Source organism: Polyodon spathula, chromosome 16 (genome assembly GCF_017654505.1).
Source record: "Polyodon spathula isolate WHYD16114869_AA chromosome 16, ASM1765450v1, whole genome shotgun sequence".
In the NCBI taxonomy this organism is placed as follows: Eukaryota; Metazoa; Chordata; class Actinopteri; order Acipenseriformes; family Polyodontidae; genus Polyodon; species Polyodon spathula.
Genome location: NC_054549.1, coordinates 6,393,488 through 6,407,574, shown reverse-complemented (window position 1 = coordinate 6,407,574; position 14,087 = coordinate 6,393,488). Strand labels below are relative to the sequence as shown.

Below are 14,087 nucleotides of genomic sequence, written 5' to 3'. Positions count from 1 at the left end.
TTTTAATTCCTGAGCTCAACTTTGCTTCGGGTACTCACAGTATCTATTTGGCTAAATACTGACACTTAACATGGTAATAACCACAACATGGAAATATGGAAAAAACATACTATAAACCAACCAACGCACATTATCACATGCCCCTGCTATTAACTTTAGAACATTAGCACACCATGGGGTTCTATTTTAATGATCTAAACCGTGGCGGATCGTGCTACCACCACCCCTCTCAACACCAATCCCATTGGTGTTTGCTCTCAATGTACGTTTTTAAAATGCAATAAGAGAAACAGTGGAAATACAGAAAGAGGTGAGTGCTAGAGCAGGGTTAGCATGGAGGGGACTCGGATCCACCACAGTTTTGATCACATTGCTTTGCAGACTTGGCCTTGGTGCAGACTAGCTGGCGAGAAGTGACTCAGACCTTCTTGAGAGGCAGGGGAGGGGGTTTGGAGAAGGTGCGGCTCTTGCTGATCTGCATGTTGAAGCCCCCCTGCTCTTCCTGCATTTTACTGATCGCCGTGTGATGAACCATACTGAGGTGAGGGGTCTGACCGGTATGCAGACAGGTACAGATATACTGGTGAAAAAAAAAAAAAAAAAAGATTAACGATTTAAACCCACAGTGCAGAGCCAACCTCAACCACCTAACTGTATACCTGTGTTTCATTCTCCTGATTCCTATAGACAAAGGGACTGAAGTAAGAGTGCTGGAACATGCAAGTGCAAGTGTACTGGGGTGGCACATTCCTGTACTGGGAGAGCTCGGGTTCAAAGGATATCTGACCTGGAATTATTTAGAGTGAAATCTATATAAAATCAAATGCATTTGGCACTTTAATTTTAACAAAAACAAAAAACTGCACTGTGCCGCAGAAAGTGGATCGCTTCTGCATTCCAATTTCCAGGAAAATGGAACTACGGCCATAATACCCTGTCAACTGTTTCTTTTTTTTTTGTTTTATGTAAATGATTTATTTATAAAATGTGGAACTTGTAAATTTAGTTTTCATGGAACTTAAAGGCAGCCTGCAGGTGTCAACAGACGTTCCCTCGTAGCTCTGCACAGGAGAGAGAGCCACAAACCTTATAATGAGCCTGGGACTTACTGCTTGACCAATATAAAGCGTATATGCCAAGGTAACTGTTAAAAAGCCCTTTTGAACGACTGAGACAAACCCAGCAGAGCATGCCAGTGGCGTATTAAAAACACACTGCTGGGGTTGAGTGAACTATTCTCAATGTTCTCTTACTTTCAGAAAAAATACTTTCAGCATGAAATTCAGGTACTTTCTCTCTCCAGAATACAGAGTTTTGTTTTTCAGCATTGTGTTTGTATTGCAGGGGGAAAAACCAAAATGCTTATAATAACGAATAAAGAGATTCTGAAAAACAAGATTTTTCACTCACATTTCACGTAACTCTAACTTGAAAATGAATAAAGAAATTTTGTTTTCTGATCACTATTACTCACTTTGAACTGGCAGAGCTGATATTTCCCATAAATATATTCACAGCGTCCATTGACTCTTAAAGTATAATCCTCAGGCTTTTCTTGTCTTGGCTGTCTGAAGACCGTGGCTTTCTTTTTTAAAGCATACTGCATTAGAGTTAATGGGATATCTTGGGGTAGGATTTGAAATGTAAAGCTTTCCTAGAATAAGGAGAGAAGAGGAGAGCATGTTACTGAGCAATTGAAGGTAAATATACCTTCAACAAGCTGCATTGTCCTTTATTTTGGTGTCATTTTAGAATCAGTACTTTCTTTATATCTTCGGAAATTTAGAACTTACTTAAAATTCAAAATTACACCACCTTTCTCTTAAAGTTTAATGGATGTTGCGATTTTTGGTGTTGCATTTCAGTCACGAGTCACTACTGTATTAAACTAAATTATTTTGTTAATACAGATCATGAAAGCTGGGACAGGGTGTCCCATAGTTCATGCATCATAGACAGAATTGTCTATTTCTTCAAACGTGAAATGTGTTTAAGTAAACAGGAACAAATTTTTGTGGCCAACCACAGAAAACATCCTAGCCTAATATAATATTCACTAAGATGTCTATCTTATAGGACACTGTGTATAAAAATGGTTTTTATGTAACAAGGTGGATTTTAGAGCTTTCAACCTCATCTCATCTCACCGACAGGGGGCAGAACACGTAACGGCAGTGCACCGCTCAACGCTGGCCGCTACACTTACATCACTCGACTCGAACTTGACGTTCACGATGAGTTTCTTGGCGCTGCGTGACTTGAGGCAGCCGGTCTCTGGCAACTTTGAGCAGGGTTCCAGCTCACATGGGAAGTTGGACTGCATCCAACCGTGCCAGTCTAGCCTCTGCCTGTCCATCGCTTTCTCCTCGCAGAACTGCCGCATCTTGGAACGGAACTCGTTCACTTCGTGGTTTTTCAAGGAGTCGAACTCATGCAAACCTGCAAGAGGATACAGGTGAACGGGGGGTCTGACGAGGAGCCTGCAGAGCAGAACAACACAGGCCATTCTCCAGGCTTTTTACTCCAGTTTGTAATCCAGAACACCTAATTAATAAGACACAGGGCAAAGGCAACCAACTCGGATGACAAAGGATCATTGAAAAGAGAGAGACAAAGCTCTATTACGGAACCTTCTCGCATGTAAATTGAAACATGGCGTATTAAATATAAAATCCTTTAAAGGTAGGGTTACATTTTAACAACATTTGTGCAAAACTTACAGATGATTATTCAAGTCCAAGTTCATATTCTAGCTCACTTTAGCAGGAAGACTTGGCCTTAATTTGCCTTGATGACCTTGGCTGTAGACGTACTTAGCTGCAACAAGTACTAAATGAACCTACTTTTTGTAGCAGGGGAGTCGATCTCACGAATTAGCTAAATTGATTTTTCAAACAATCTGGCTGACTTACAATTAAAAAAAAAAAAAAAAAAAAGCTTGTTTGATAAATTATCAATGAATTCTCTCTGCTTTGGCTGTTTTTGGAAAGGATTACAGTAAATTAGGTCCTTTCAGTATTCCGCTAGGTTCACAAGTCGTCACATAGAACCCAAAAGAACTTTGCTTCCCTGGATAAAGCAGCAGGGATAAGGACTGATCAGGGAGCCAGAGGGGAATAAAGGAGACACAATGAGAGGGCAACAGAAAATAATCAATAAGTGACAGAAGACATTACCACATGGCAAAGCCCTGGGCAGGCTCCGCCTCTCCTCACTGAATGATTATTTGAATGTTACTATTGCAGAACCATCATGTGTTACGGTTATGGGATACCTTTTCCAATGAGCAGGCTGATGTGGGTGTTGCTGACCTTCTCGACCCGGTCCCCCTCCCGGGCCACCAGCCGCAGGATGGGCATGAAGGGGCGCACGTCACAGAGGCGCCGCTGCTCATCCTCCAGCTCCTCCTGCTCTGCGGTGACGTTGATGCAGGTGAAGACGTAGGCATCAGGCTCGCTGAGGGCGTGAAACAGGGGCTCGCTCTGGGCTCTCTTCCAGACATGCTGAAGAGACAGAGCAGGAGACATCGGCCAAGAGAAGAGAAAAAGCCCCTGGTGGCAGCCAGGCTGGGGGTGCGCCCTATGTGGGACTTCCTACAGTGCTAGGCACCCTAACTAGAGCTGAACAAGGAATCCACTTTAGCGCTGGATACTGCCAATTGACTCCTACTAATCGTGTTTTTTTTTTTTTTTTTTTTACACGGACTACTGAATAACAAGGGCTAAGATTAAATTAATTAACCCAAGTCGGATTCTAAGCATCCAGCAGTTGAAGGCTACTACCAGCTGGGCCACCCAGTCTACTTTCTAAAACAGTTGCTGAAGAACCGCATATGAACCCAGCAAATAAACATATCCGCTCACCACCCCCCCTCCCCATCCGGACACTGATAGCATTAAGGTCCTCTTACGAAATCCCCTGCTGTTAGGAAGTACAGTTTTGCTAATTTTACAGCACAGCAGTGCCAGTTTAATGTATAATGTATATGGAAAGGAAGCACAGATAAATGTTTCTGTCTGATTAGACAAAATTTGAGTGGTGGGAAGGAAGGTTGTTGGTAAAGAAAGACAGTTTCACGCTCTGAAGCTAGGCTTACTATTCCGAATGCCTTTGTTATTTTATTACTTGACAAACTTGCGACTTCAGTCGAGACGATAAAAGGCAGGTACTTTACCAATATTCAAATCCAACTCAAAAACAGATTGCACATCACACACCCACAGAATGACAAAATCTACTTCATGTAACTAAATACCACCATGTTATTAGAATTCCCATTGTGTTATTGTTAGTAAGTCCCAAGGCTATATTCTCAAAAGGTATTTACTCTAAATCAACATTACTGCAATTTTTTTCTGAAAGTAAAAAACACCATTACCATTCTAAAACCAATCAGAAGGAACTTATGACTAATTACAAGTTTGGAACTGAAAAGCCTTAGTTGTTTATTTCTGTTTTTGTAACTTTCTTGGCTGCGTTTCTCCTGTCTGGAAAAAATTATGCTAATGATGTTGTTGAGCAAAAAGTTATGAGAATGTAGTCCTAACACTTTCATGCACAGTGACTAAAAAATAAAAATAAAAAAACCTCTTTGTTATTATATGGGGACATATAAAGACGCAAATGCATGATAGCCTCATATGAGGATGCCATATAAAAGCAATGGAAAAAAAGTAATTTACATGAAGCTGATACAGTACATGGCTTTGAACAAGTCTGGTCTAATGCAGCACTGATATTTAATTAATACAATTGAATTAAAGAAAGAGGCTCTGCCAGGTTCTCACAATCAAGATCCTTCCTTTCTTTCTTAAACAATGTAAACGCTGCCAGGTAAACAGTCATTTCAGTGCACCAAAGCAAACTGAATAGATTACCTTTTTGATAGTCCCGATAGTGGCGCTGCGTAGCACAGGAAAGCGCAGGTAAATCCCGGTCGGCAGAAGAAAATCAAGATCAATTTCTGGGTTTTCCTCCTTTTCCCAGATATCCTGTACACAGTGCACTCCTGGGGGCATTGTGGACCCTTCTCATCTAGAGGCTGCCCCGCTGCAACTGGGGGGAGGAGGGGGAAGAGTCAATCTATTATTAATGTTGGGACAACTGAGCCTGCACATGCACCTCTGCGCTCTACCGTTATAACAGAGCGTTCCCCCAAAACGGTGAACAGAAGCCCACCCACTGGCTAGTCACAAATCTATAAGCATTTCCGAGAACACAGTACAGTGAATCGCTGTGTAGCATTAACTGACAAACAGGGGGTCTTCCTGGAACTTAGATCAGACTACATTCTTTCACTTTACATTTTGTCAACCTGTACCACAAAGGCCTGAACTGAATAGAAACCATGCTACTGGTATAACAGCACCTTTCTGTTGTTAATCTTTCCAGAGTGGCTTTATAGTTTAGGATTAATCCCAGCTCAGGTTTGAATTGGACGCAGGCTACAAATGAAGCAATGCTATTTATCTCTTCACAACATTGTATGGCTGTACCACTTAAAGCCCTACAAGACTAGATCTTGATTTGTAGTACGCTTTCTGGTTTTAGATGTTACTCTCGTGCACGGTTTCAGACACCTCATAGTCTTGACAATGTTACTTATCTTATGCATGTCGTTCCAAGCTCAGTCTTACTGTGTTGATTAACACAGACCGATTCGCTGAATACAACAATTATTTACTAAAATACTAATACTTTATTAAACATCAAAATCAGCATGCGACACAAAAAAGGCATTACATGCGCATAACTACCAATTTAGGTGAAAACAGAGTGTGCAAACTTCATTCTGGTTAACAAACGGTCTACAAACAAGCCTTGTAATACCTAACCTGTGGTTACATCATTCTGCATCAATTCTCTTTTATATCCTCGTGGTCCTTTTAATAAATACAATCCATGCACTTGACACACACACACACACACACACCCTGCTAATAACATATATTATTACAAGAGATTATAAGACACATGAAGAGTACAAAACGCAGACAACCTCCTGGTATCAAACCCAGGTAAGAAATGTGTCCTTATCAGCAGGGATCCTAGTTTTCTGTAATCAAAAAATGAAATTCTCTGATAAAAAAAAAGTAATACATCTGCATTATTCCACAAGTAAAACAAAAGGCTACAAATGAGTTTTTCCCTGTCACACAACAGACACACAAACAGTACACCAAATACAGGAAGTATTTATTATTGTTCTTGTTACACTTGTTGTGTCTCTATGTTGTGTTTTAGTTTAACCAGTCTTGAACTGTAACCTTGTACTACAGTGGAACACGTGTAAGTCGCTTCCGATAAATGCATCTGCAAAATTAATAAACAAAATAAACATGGTTACACTTTCAAATTCAAGTTACAAGCACCATTAATCAATAAAATAAACAAACTTTTTTTTTTCTGAACTATTACAAATAGTTCCCTGTTGTAAAACAAAACAAAAATGGTTTTATGTTAGTTCAGAGTCTTCGTCACCCAGACGTCTATTGTTAACATAGCGCTGAAGCATTCCAGCTACAACTGAGCTGACTGGAATGAACTCCCCCTTCCTAATGTGTCTGCTGAAAAAAATCTCAAACTGCCGGTTGATCCACTTTGTACAGAGGAATGTCGGATTTTACTCACACTGACAAAACCTGAAACAAGTTTCCCACTGTTCTTTGGCACCTGTAAGAAAGCACCCCTTCTATAAACACCAGAATGAAGGAATTATTATTTTTAGTTTCACTAGAACACAGTTCAACAGTAACACACCCAAAGAACTACTGGTATTGAAAGCACTTCAAACAGTACATTCTTGTAGTTGGAAATACAACAAAGATGCACTGATAACATATGTTACTTGAGAAAAGATTAAAAAGGGTTTTATAACCTTTTATAAAGATAAAAACAAACAAACAGTCTCAAATCTTTTGCAGAAGAATATAACAAAGACAAGGCCAACTTATCCTAACACCACATACTCTATATAAAATTCCCTTCCCATGCAGCAGGTGTTAGGACCCCTTGCGCCTCACACAGGTTGCCATCTTGGAAGTACCAAAAAACAGGACCTCCAAACAGAAGGGGGCTATTAAAAGTTTAAATGTTTTTTAGAAATCCTGTATTTATCCAGTAGGAAACATTAACAATAGTACTGACAACCAGTTCATATTTTGAGTCTCTTGCAGTAATATTGTATTCTGATTGATCTAACTTGTGCTCGATTTATGGTTGGTATTTAGTGTCCTGGGAAGGCATAATGAATTCCCAGGACACCTTCCTCAGAACTGGGACGATCCAGGGAAAACAGGGACTGGTAGGAACCCTACTCCCAATGCTGCTCACAGGTACACGGTAGGGGGGGTCCTATTACTGCCTACACAGGAAGTGAACCTCATAGTGTGGTGACAGGATTAAACTCAGTAAATGCTTGTGATAACTGCACAGGCACCAGATGCCTCCACATTTAATTACCTCAAAAAGAAGTTAACCAGATGCAGACAGCCTTGCGAGCTAAATACAGTGAAAAGTGCCTTTATGTTCTATATTCCTTTAAGCAGAAATGTTCCAAGTCTCTTGCTTCAGCTTGACAAACAAGCACTAGAACAAGAAAAAGGAAGTGCGGTTTATTCTTGAGTCTTCTTTGCTAACAATAAAATATTATTATGAAAGCATTTTTACTTTTTACAATATTTGCTGTCAGCCCATAAAAAAAGCTAGCAGAAATATTGCAGATTTTACATGCAAAAATGTATAGGAACATGAAAGCACAATGTGTCTGTCTGCATGTTGTTGAGTACAGTATGTGTGAATGTGTTATTTTGCAGGTGTCTCAATGTGTTATTGTTTGTCAATGTGTTACTGAAGTTCTACAGCAATGCATTCTTTGCTTGATAAACTTCATGAACAGAAAGCTTGTATGCCTGTATTGTGAGCAAGCCCTTTGAAATGGTTGCCATGGTAGCTCTGGAGAGTAACACTGCTGTTCACCATGCCTTTACCAAGCTTACCCTGTGCATTCATTACTGTTTATTTACAAACTCTCAAATCCTTAGCTACTTAGCTATAAAAACAAAGCTATAAAATCAACTACACGCACCATTATAGGAAGTGGAAGAATAATTTTTTGATTTACTCTATGATTTAAATACATCTGTTGAATCACAAGCTGTGCTGTCTGTTGCCTGGGATTATTAGTATGCATTTATGCTTTAATAAATAGATTTAAAATTTTACAATTTTACAAAGCATTTTTTAATCTCAGAAACCACCAACGCAGACAAATGCACCATCAAACAAAAAGGTAACAACAACTCAGCGACTTTCATCTTAAAAAAAAAAAAAAAAAAAAAAAACAGGACGAGCAGAACAAAGATCAAGAGTTTCTTTTACATGCGAGTGTATCGAATACATCAGAACCGTTTGTGAAGAAAATCATTTCACTAAACGCAAACAAAACACTGTCTGCTTAAGGGTCACCATGTGGATTATATAGCCTTATACTATACAGGCAACGTCAGTGCTTATCATTATATTTCCCAAAATATAAAGATGATCAGATTGAATTGATGGGTATTATATTTTCAATCAGTCTTCAATTACAAATGCCTTGTATTACACTTCAATGCATGGATACTCTGATGTCTATCTGCTTCCCAGTTCAGTACGGTATGAACCCTCCCTGAATCCATGCTGTAGGAAATCAGGATTTCCAGCTGCACTGGGGTTGTTTCTTAATAATCAGGTGTGCCGATTACCCGGGTCAGTGGGGTATTCTTCACAAGCGATTGCTGGGAAGGCTGGGTGTTACAGCAGTGGTAAGGTGAGGGATTCTAGTCAGACACTATGGAGCAAGCCTTTTACTGCTCACTCATTGGACAAGGTCCAATGACATAAACTGACATTCGAAACCAATTCAACATTAAGTGTGTGTGTGTGTGTGTGTGTGTGTGTGTGTGTGTGTGTGGGCGCGTGCGTGTGAGTGAAGATACACGGTAAACAAGTCTCAGAAGCACACAAAGTACAAAAACACATTGCCAATATGTTTGCAGTGCCTGATAGCATTCAGCATGAGACAGAGAGAGCAGCTAGCTAACATAGACAGTACTTCTATAAAAATACCACAGAGTACATTGACACAACTCTTTAAACCAGCTCTGAAAAGACTGCAAACGTTAATAATGAATGAAACAAACCCTAACTGTACATTTCATTGCAAAATCCCAAAAGGCAATGCTTTTACCAGTGGCTTCTAAGAAGCAGATCAAGTGCAGTTTGGTTACTGAAAATCCATAACCGCAGATTTGTACTCAAGAAGCAATTCAATGAGCAGAAACAGCGAACCAACAAAACACTGAAGAAAGTAGCTGCACTACACAGTAGAAATAGCAACAGCTTCTACGTACGTCATGTTTAAGTGTTTCATAGTTATGGGTGTACTGATATTGTATCGGCTTTAGTAGAATATAAAACTATAAAAAAAAACTGCACGCTGGCCTAGGAGATAGATACAGCCTTTACTGCATTGCACGCTGGCCTAGGAGATAGATACAGACTTTACTGCACTGCACGCTGGTCTAGGAGATAGATACAGACTTTACTGCACTGCACGCTGGTCTAGGAGATAGATACAGACTTTACTGCACTGCATGCTGGTCTAGGAGATAGATACAGACTTTACTGCACTGCAAGCTGGTCTAGGAGATAGATACAGACTTTACTGCACTGCAAGCTGGTCTAGGAGATAGATACAGACTTTACTGCATTGTACGCTAGTCTAGGAGATAGATACAGACTTTACTGCACTGCACGCTGGTCTAGGAGATAGATACAGACTTTACTGCACTGCACGCTAGTCTAGGAGATAGATACAGACTTTACTGCACTGCAAGCTGGTCTAGGAGATAGATACAGACTTTACTGCACTGCAAACTGGTCTAGGAGATAGATACAGACTTTACTGCACTGCAAGCTGGTCTAGGAGATAGATACAGACTTTACTGCACTGCATGCTGGTCTAAGAGATAGATACAGACTTTACTGCACTGCACACAGGTCTTGCAGATAGTCTTTACTGCACTGCACACTGGTCTATGCCAAGAAATGTGACAGTGCATAGAATCTGCAGTCTTGTTATAGTTTCTTTACTAAACTTTATCTGAAGAAAGCGCATGAGTAAACAGGTGCAATGTTGTCGTGAGTCATCAAAATTCTAGCTATTACTTTCAAAATTACTGCAAACAAAGAAAAACAGTATCAAAAACAGACACACAGCAAACAAGCTCCCTTTGCAGCACTGGATCTTCTCTCTGTAACCCCAGGTAGCCTATTTTAAATCTTTAACCCATTAAGTGCCATGGTTCTCATTTGAGGACAGGCTACTTTGTCATTTTTAACTGGCATCTACCTGTTATTTTAATTTTCTCTTTAACTGTATAGTTACGACAACTTGTTATGCTAACGTCTAAACTGACTGTCCTCAAAATGGGATGCAGCAGTTTGTAGCCAAAACAAAGGATTTCATTTATTTTCTGTGAAGAAAAATTAATTTGCCACTTCATGGATTAACATTTGTCAAACAAAATTACAGTGTTAGAGTAAACGGTGAAATAGAACCAGAAGAAAACAGATTTCAAAACCAATACTGCATATAGAGGCAAATGATAGCAGGTCGACATGCAAATTGTTCTGTTAGGTTTTGCAGGACAACACAGGATGACTTACTATGAAGCACATTGCAGCTTCGTAATCTCTTTCTGCAGTGTAGACATAGGTGTCTGTACAGCAGTTTGTCATCCAACTCACAAAAAAACAACATATGTGAACACTGAAAGCCAAACTACATTCCTTATATAAAACGTAATCTCTAAAAGGAACAAACCATTTACAATACTTTCTCATATCCAACACAAAAAAGACTGCACTTTGTAACCCAGCCAGACCACTTTAACAAACGCTGTTTGAAGTAGTTTCCTACCTAAGCAGGTATGTGGTGTTCCTGGCCCTTTGACTGAGTAAGACGAAACACCATCTTCTTACCCAAGGTTAGGCACTGCTACTTCAAAACTACCAGGAAAGAATTATATTTAGTCATAAATCTGGTGTGATAAGAGTTAGCATGATGTCTAAAAAGCCCTTCCAAGTAAAAGGTTGAATGAGCCAGGATAGCCAGTGGCTTGGATTTCTGAAGAAAGCGCATTTATCAACCTCTTGCTGCTGTTAGCAAGCCTATCCCAAGTACTGCATTTACAAGCTGGATAGAAACCAAAGGCTGGGTGTTCTTATTCAGTGTAGCTCCCACACCCCTGATTTCATGGGGGTGGAAGCTAAAACACATGTAAACCAACAAGCCAGTAAACAAGGCCTGAGTTCCGAAAAAAAAAGTAGAAGGCGCAGAGGGCTCAGCTATTTCCAAATAGAATGGAAAAGCAGTGGCCTGGTGCATTCACAGGGTTTGCACATCCCATGCAAACCTTTTCAGGGGTGTGTGCAGGCCTTCCACTGCCAGCAAAGTACCACCTCTGCGCTTTGATAAAACTGGGAAGCAGAGCACTGAGCAGCATTGATCTGGGATTGCTGCAGCCTTCCTGGAAGTGCTTAAGTGGAGACGTACAGTAAGAGGTCACTAAGCTGGAACAAAGCTATGTGCTGTACTGTAATACAACCCCACACCCCTGAACCCTACATTGTGAAATGTTGCTTTCAGGCAACACTATTTTGCTGTGTGTGTTTTTTTGTTTTTTTTCACTTGCCCTGTTCTTTCTGTTTGTAAGCTACAGCTGTGTAGTAATGTGTATCTGGGACATTAATAGCATTGTGTTGCAATGCAGCTGATACTCAGTACAGTAATCTGTGGGAAGGCAGGCAGCTTCTCCAGTCTCAATCCTCCCAGCACTGACTGGCATGGATGAAACAAGTGTTCCCGAGGCAGTACTGGGAAATCTACCGGAAACTAAAAGCCAAAACAGTAATGCAAAATAATGCTTTTGTCCTTTGTGGTATCTGCAGAGAAGTTACGCAGGCTTTCCTTGTGAAAAGTGATTAAATACAACGATGTTTTCACCCAGTGAGAATGCCAAACTTCTCTGGATAATTTAATAAAAACTAATACTAACTGTACTGGAAATAAAATATGTATCAGCTGGCAACTGAGCTTCTGAGCTGAACGAGAATGCGTTTTCCTTATGATAGAACAGGCAACATTTCTAAAGTAACAGTATCTGCTTAAAAAAGGTAAATATATATATATATACTGTGTTTGTGTGTGTGTGTGTGTGTGTGTGTGTGTATACACACACTTACAAGTATAACAGTATTAAACAACGCAAATGCGAAAAGGAATTGTCATTTTAAAATGACAATAACAGCCATAACATTGAAACACAGACAATAACAAATTCACATCAGGAGGTTTTATTGCAGAAAAAAAGGCATTTACTCTACTAACATGAACAGAATCACAAACATGTGCACCAGTGACAGGGGATAACAGCACTGCCATTGCATTTGTTTAGCTAATTAGCAATCTTTCCGAAAGCAGGATAGCAGGCTGCAGGCTTTTGTCTGAGTAAAAGGTCGCAGCAGATGTCTGATCAAGACTGTACAATTATCAGCCAGCATCCCTAAGGAAGGCTCAATGCTAAGACAATCATACTCGCAGTAACCTATACGATAATGTGATTCAATGGTGTTCACTTGCCTTTGCTCCTGAAATGAGAAGTAGTTTAGAGCTGGATACTCATCATACTGCTTCAGATGCCGGCATCTCTATCGCAGCAGGTCCCTTTAGCACTCCTCCTTTTTTTAACTGAACGATGGATTTTTTTTGTTCTTTCAACGTAAGAAAAATTCCTTGTGGGTTGTTGAAATGTAACACCAGCTTTATGACAAAAGGAGCTGGGCTCGAGCTGCGTTTAATTTCTTGGCAGGTCAGAGGAAGTTTTAAACTCAAACTGCCTACTTCACCGCTGAGCCTAGAGCAGAACACTGACTTGCAAACCAGGCATCTTAGGGGCCGTCTAAAAAGTGCAACTCGACTTGTCATTGGCTGGAATGAAACCTTTACCAGTTCACTGTAATCCCTCAACTGAATGACATTCGAAAAATGCATCCAAAGAGCTGGCTTGTTTTGTTTATTTGCCATTTAATTAACCAGCAATCCCAAAAATAAAGCATCTTTCTGCTTTATTAATGCATATACAATGATTTAATTTTACTTGATTAGCCTAATGCACTGTTAAAAATATTTTTAAAAAACTAAAAGCAACCTTATTTTTTTCTTAAAATTGATATGAAAAACAAGACAGAATGCTTACTTTTCTGAAATATTTTTAACAGTTTTTTAAAAGGTTTTTTTTTTTTTAATCAGTTTTATTCTAATTCCACAACATTAGATTATTAGTATTAGCACTCAAACTATCATTGCTGTACTATAGTTTTCAGAACAGAAAGCATCTCTTGTGTAATGCCTGTCTATGCAGAGAGTACACTGAGACATTAATACGCAGTTCATTTGTTTAACACACTGTATAATATAAAGTGTATTCTGGACAGCTGCCCATTCTATATTTAACACACACTGCTGAAAAAAAAAGATTAATAGATTATCATGAACCACTTAGCTATTTAGGCTTAGGTATGAGGAAAGAATTAATACATGAATAGAAACTAATCACTTAAGGAAAACATAGCTATTCCTTATTGTCATTTAGATACAGTAATGGGGAAATACCACCTTAAATACATGCCTGAAATTGAAAAAGAAGCATGGCTTTGTCAATAAAGGTAAGGTAAGAACCCTCTACTCATTTTCTCACAAACAGTTAATCTAGAAACTAAATTTTCCTAGGGGGAGGGGGGAGCTGTATAGTAAGAATATAAAAGTCACAGCAAGTTTGACAAAACCTAATGCAATTGTGAAAATGTGTTCCACCACACTACCTATGTGCTCGTATGTATAAAAACAAAAGAAAAGCCATCTGCAATCAGTGAATACAGAAGAGAGAAGCCATCTGCAATCAGTGAATACAGAAGAGAGAAGCCATCTGCAATCAGTGAATACAGAAGAGAGAAGCCATCTGCAATCAGTGAATACAGAAGAG

At 39.6% G+C, this 14,087-nt stretch overlaps 1 protein-coding gene across 5 annotated transcripts in view; it reads right to left on the bottom strand.

Moving 5' to 3' along the window:
• LOC121329032 (phosphatidylinositol 4,5-bisphosphate 3-kinase catalytic subunit delta isoform-like) overlaps nt 1–14,087 on the bottom strand; it is a 41,931-nt gene that overhangs the window by 16,670 nt on the left and 11,174 nt on the right. For 2 of the 5 annotated variants that reach the window (XM_041274267.1, XM_041274268.1), the window contains exons 3-7: nt 4,878–5,049; nt 3,275–3,503; nt 2,207–2,439; nt 1,475–1,654; nt 425–580 (exon numbers count right to left, since the gene is read on the bottom strand). In XM_041274267.1, coding sequence (XP_041130201.1) covers nt 425–580; nt 1,475–1,654; nt 2,207–2,439; nt 3,275–3,503; nt 4,878–5,018 — 939 coding nt within the window. In that variant the 5' untranslated portion in view covers nt 5,019–5,049. Of the gene's footprint in view, nt 1–424; nt 581–1,474; nt 1,655–2,206; nt 2,440–3,274; nt 3,504–4,877; nt 5,056–12,685; nt 13,041–14,087 lie in introns of those variants that run through there. The other 3 variants (XM_041274265.1, XM_041274266.1, XM_041274269.1) reach the window with 3 other exon arrangements.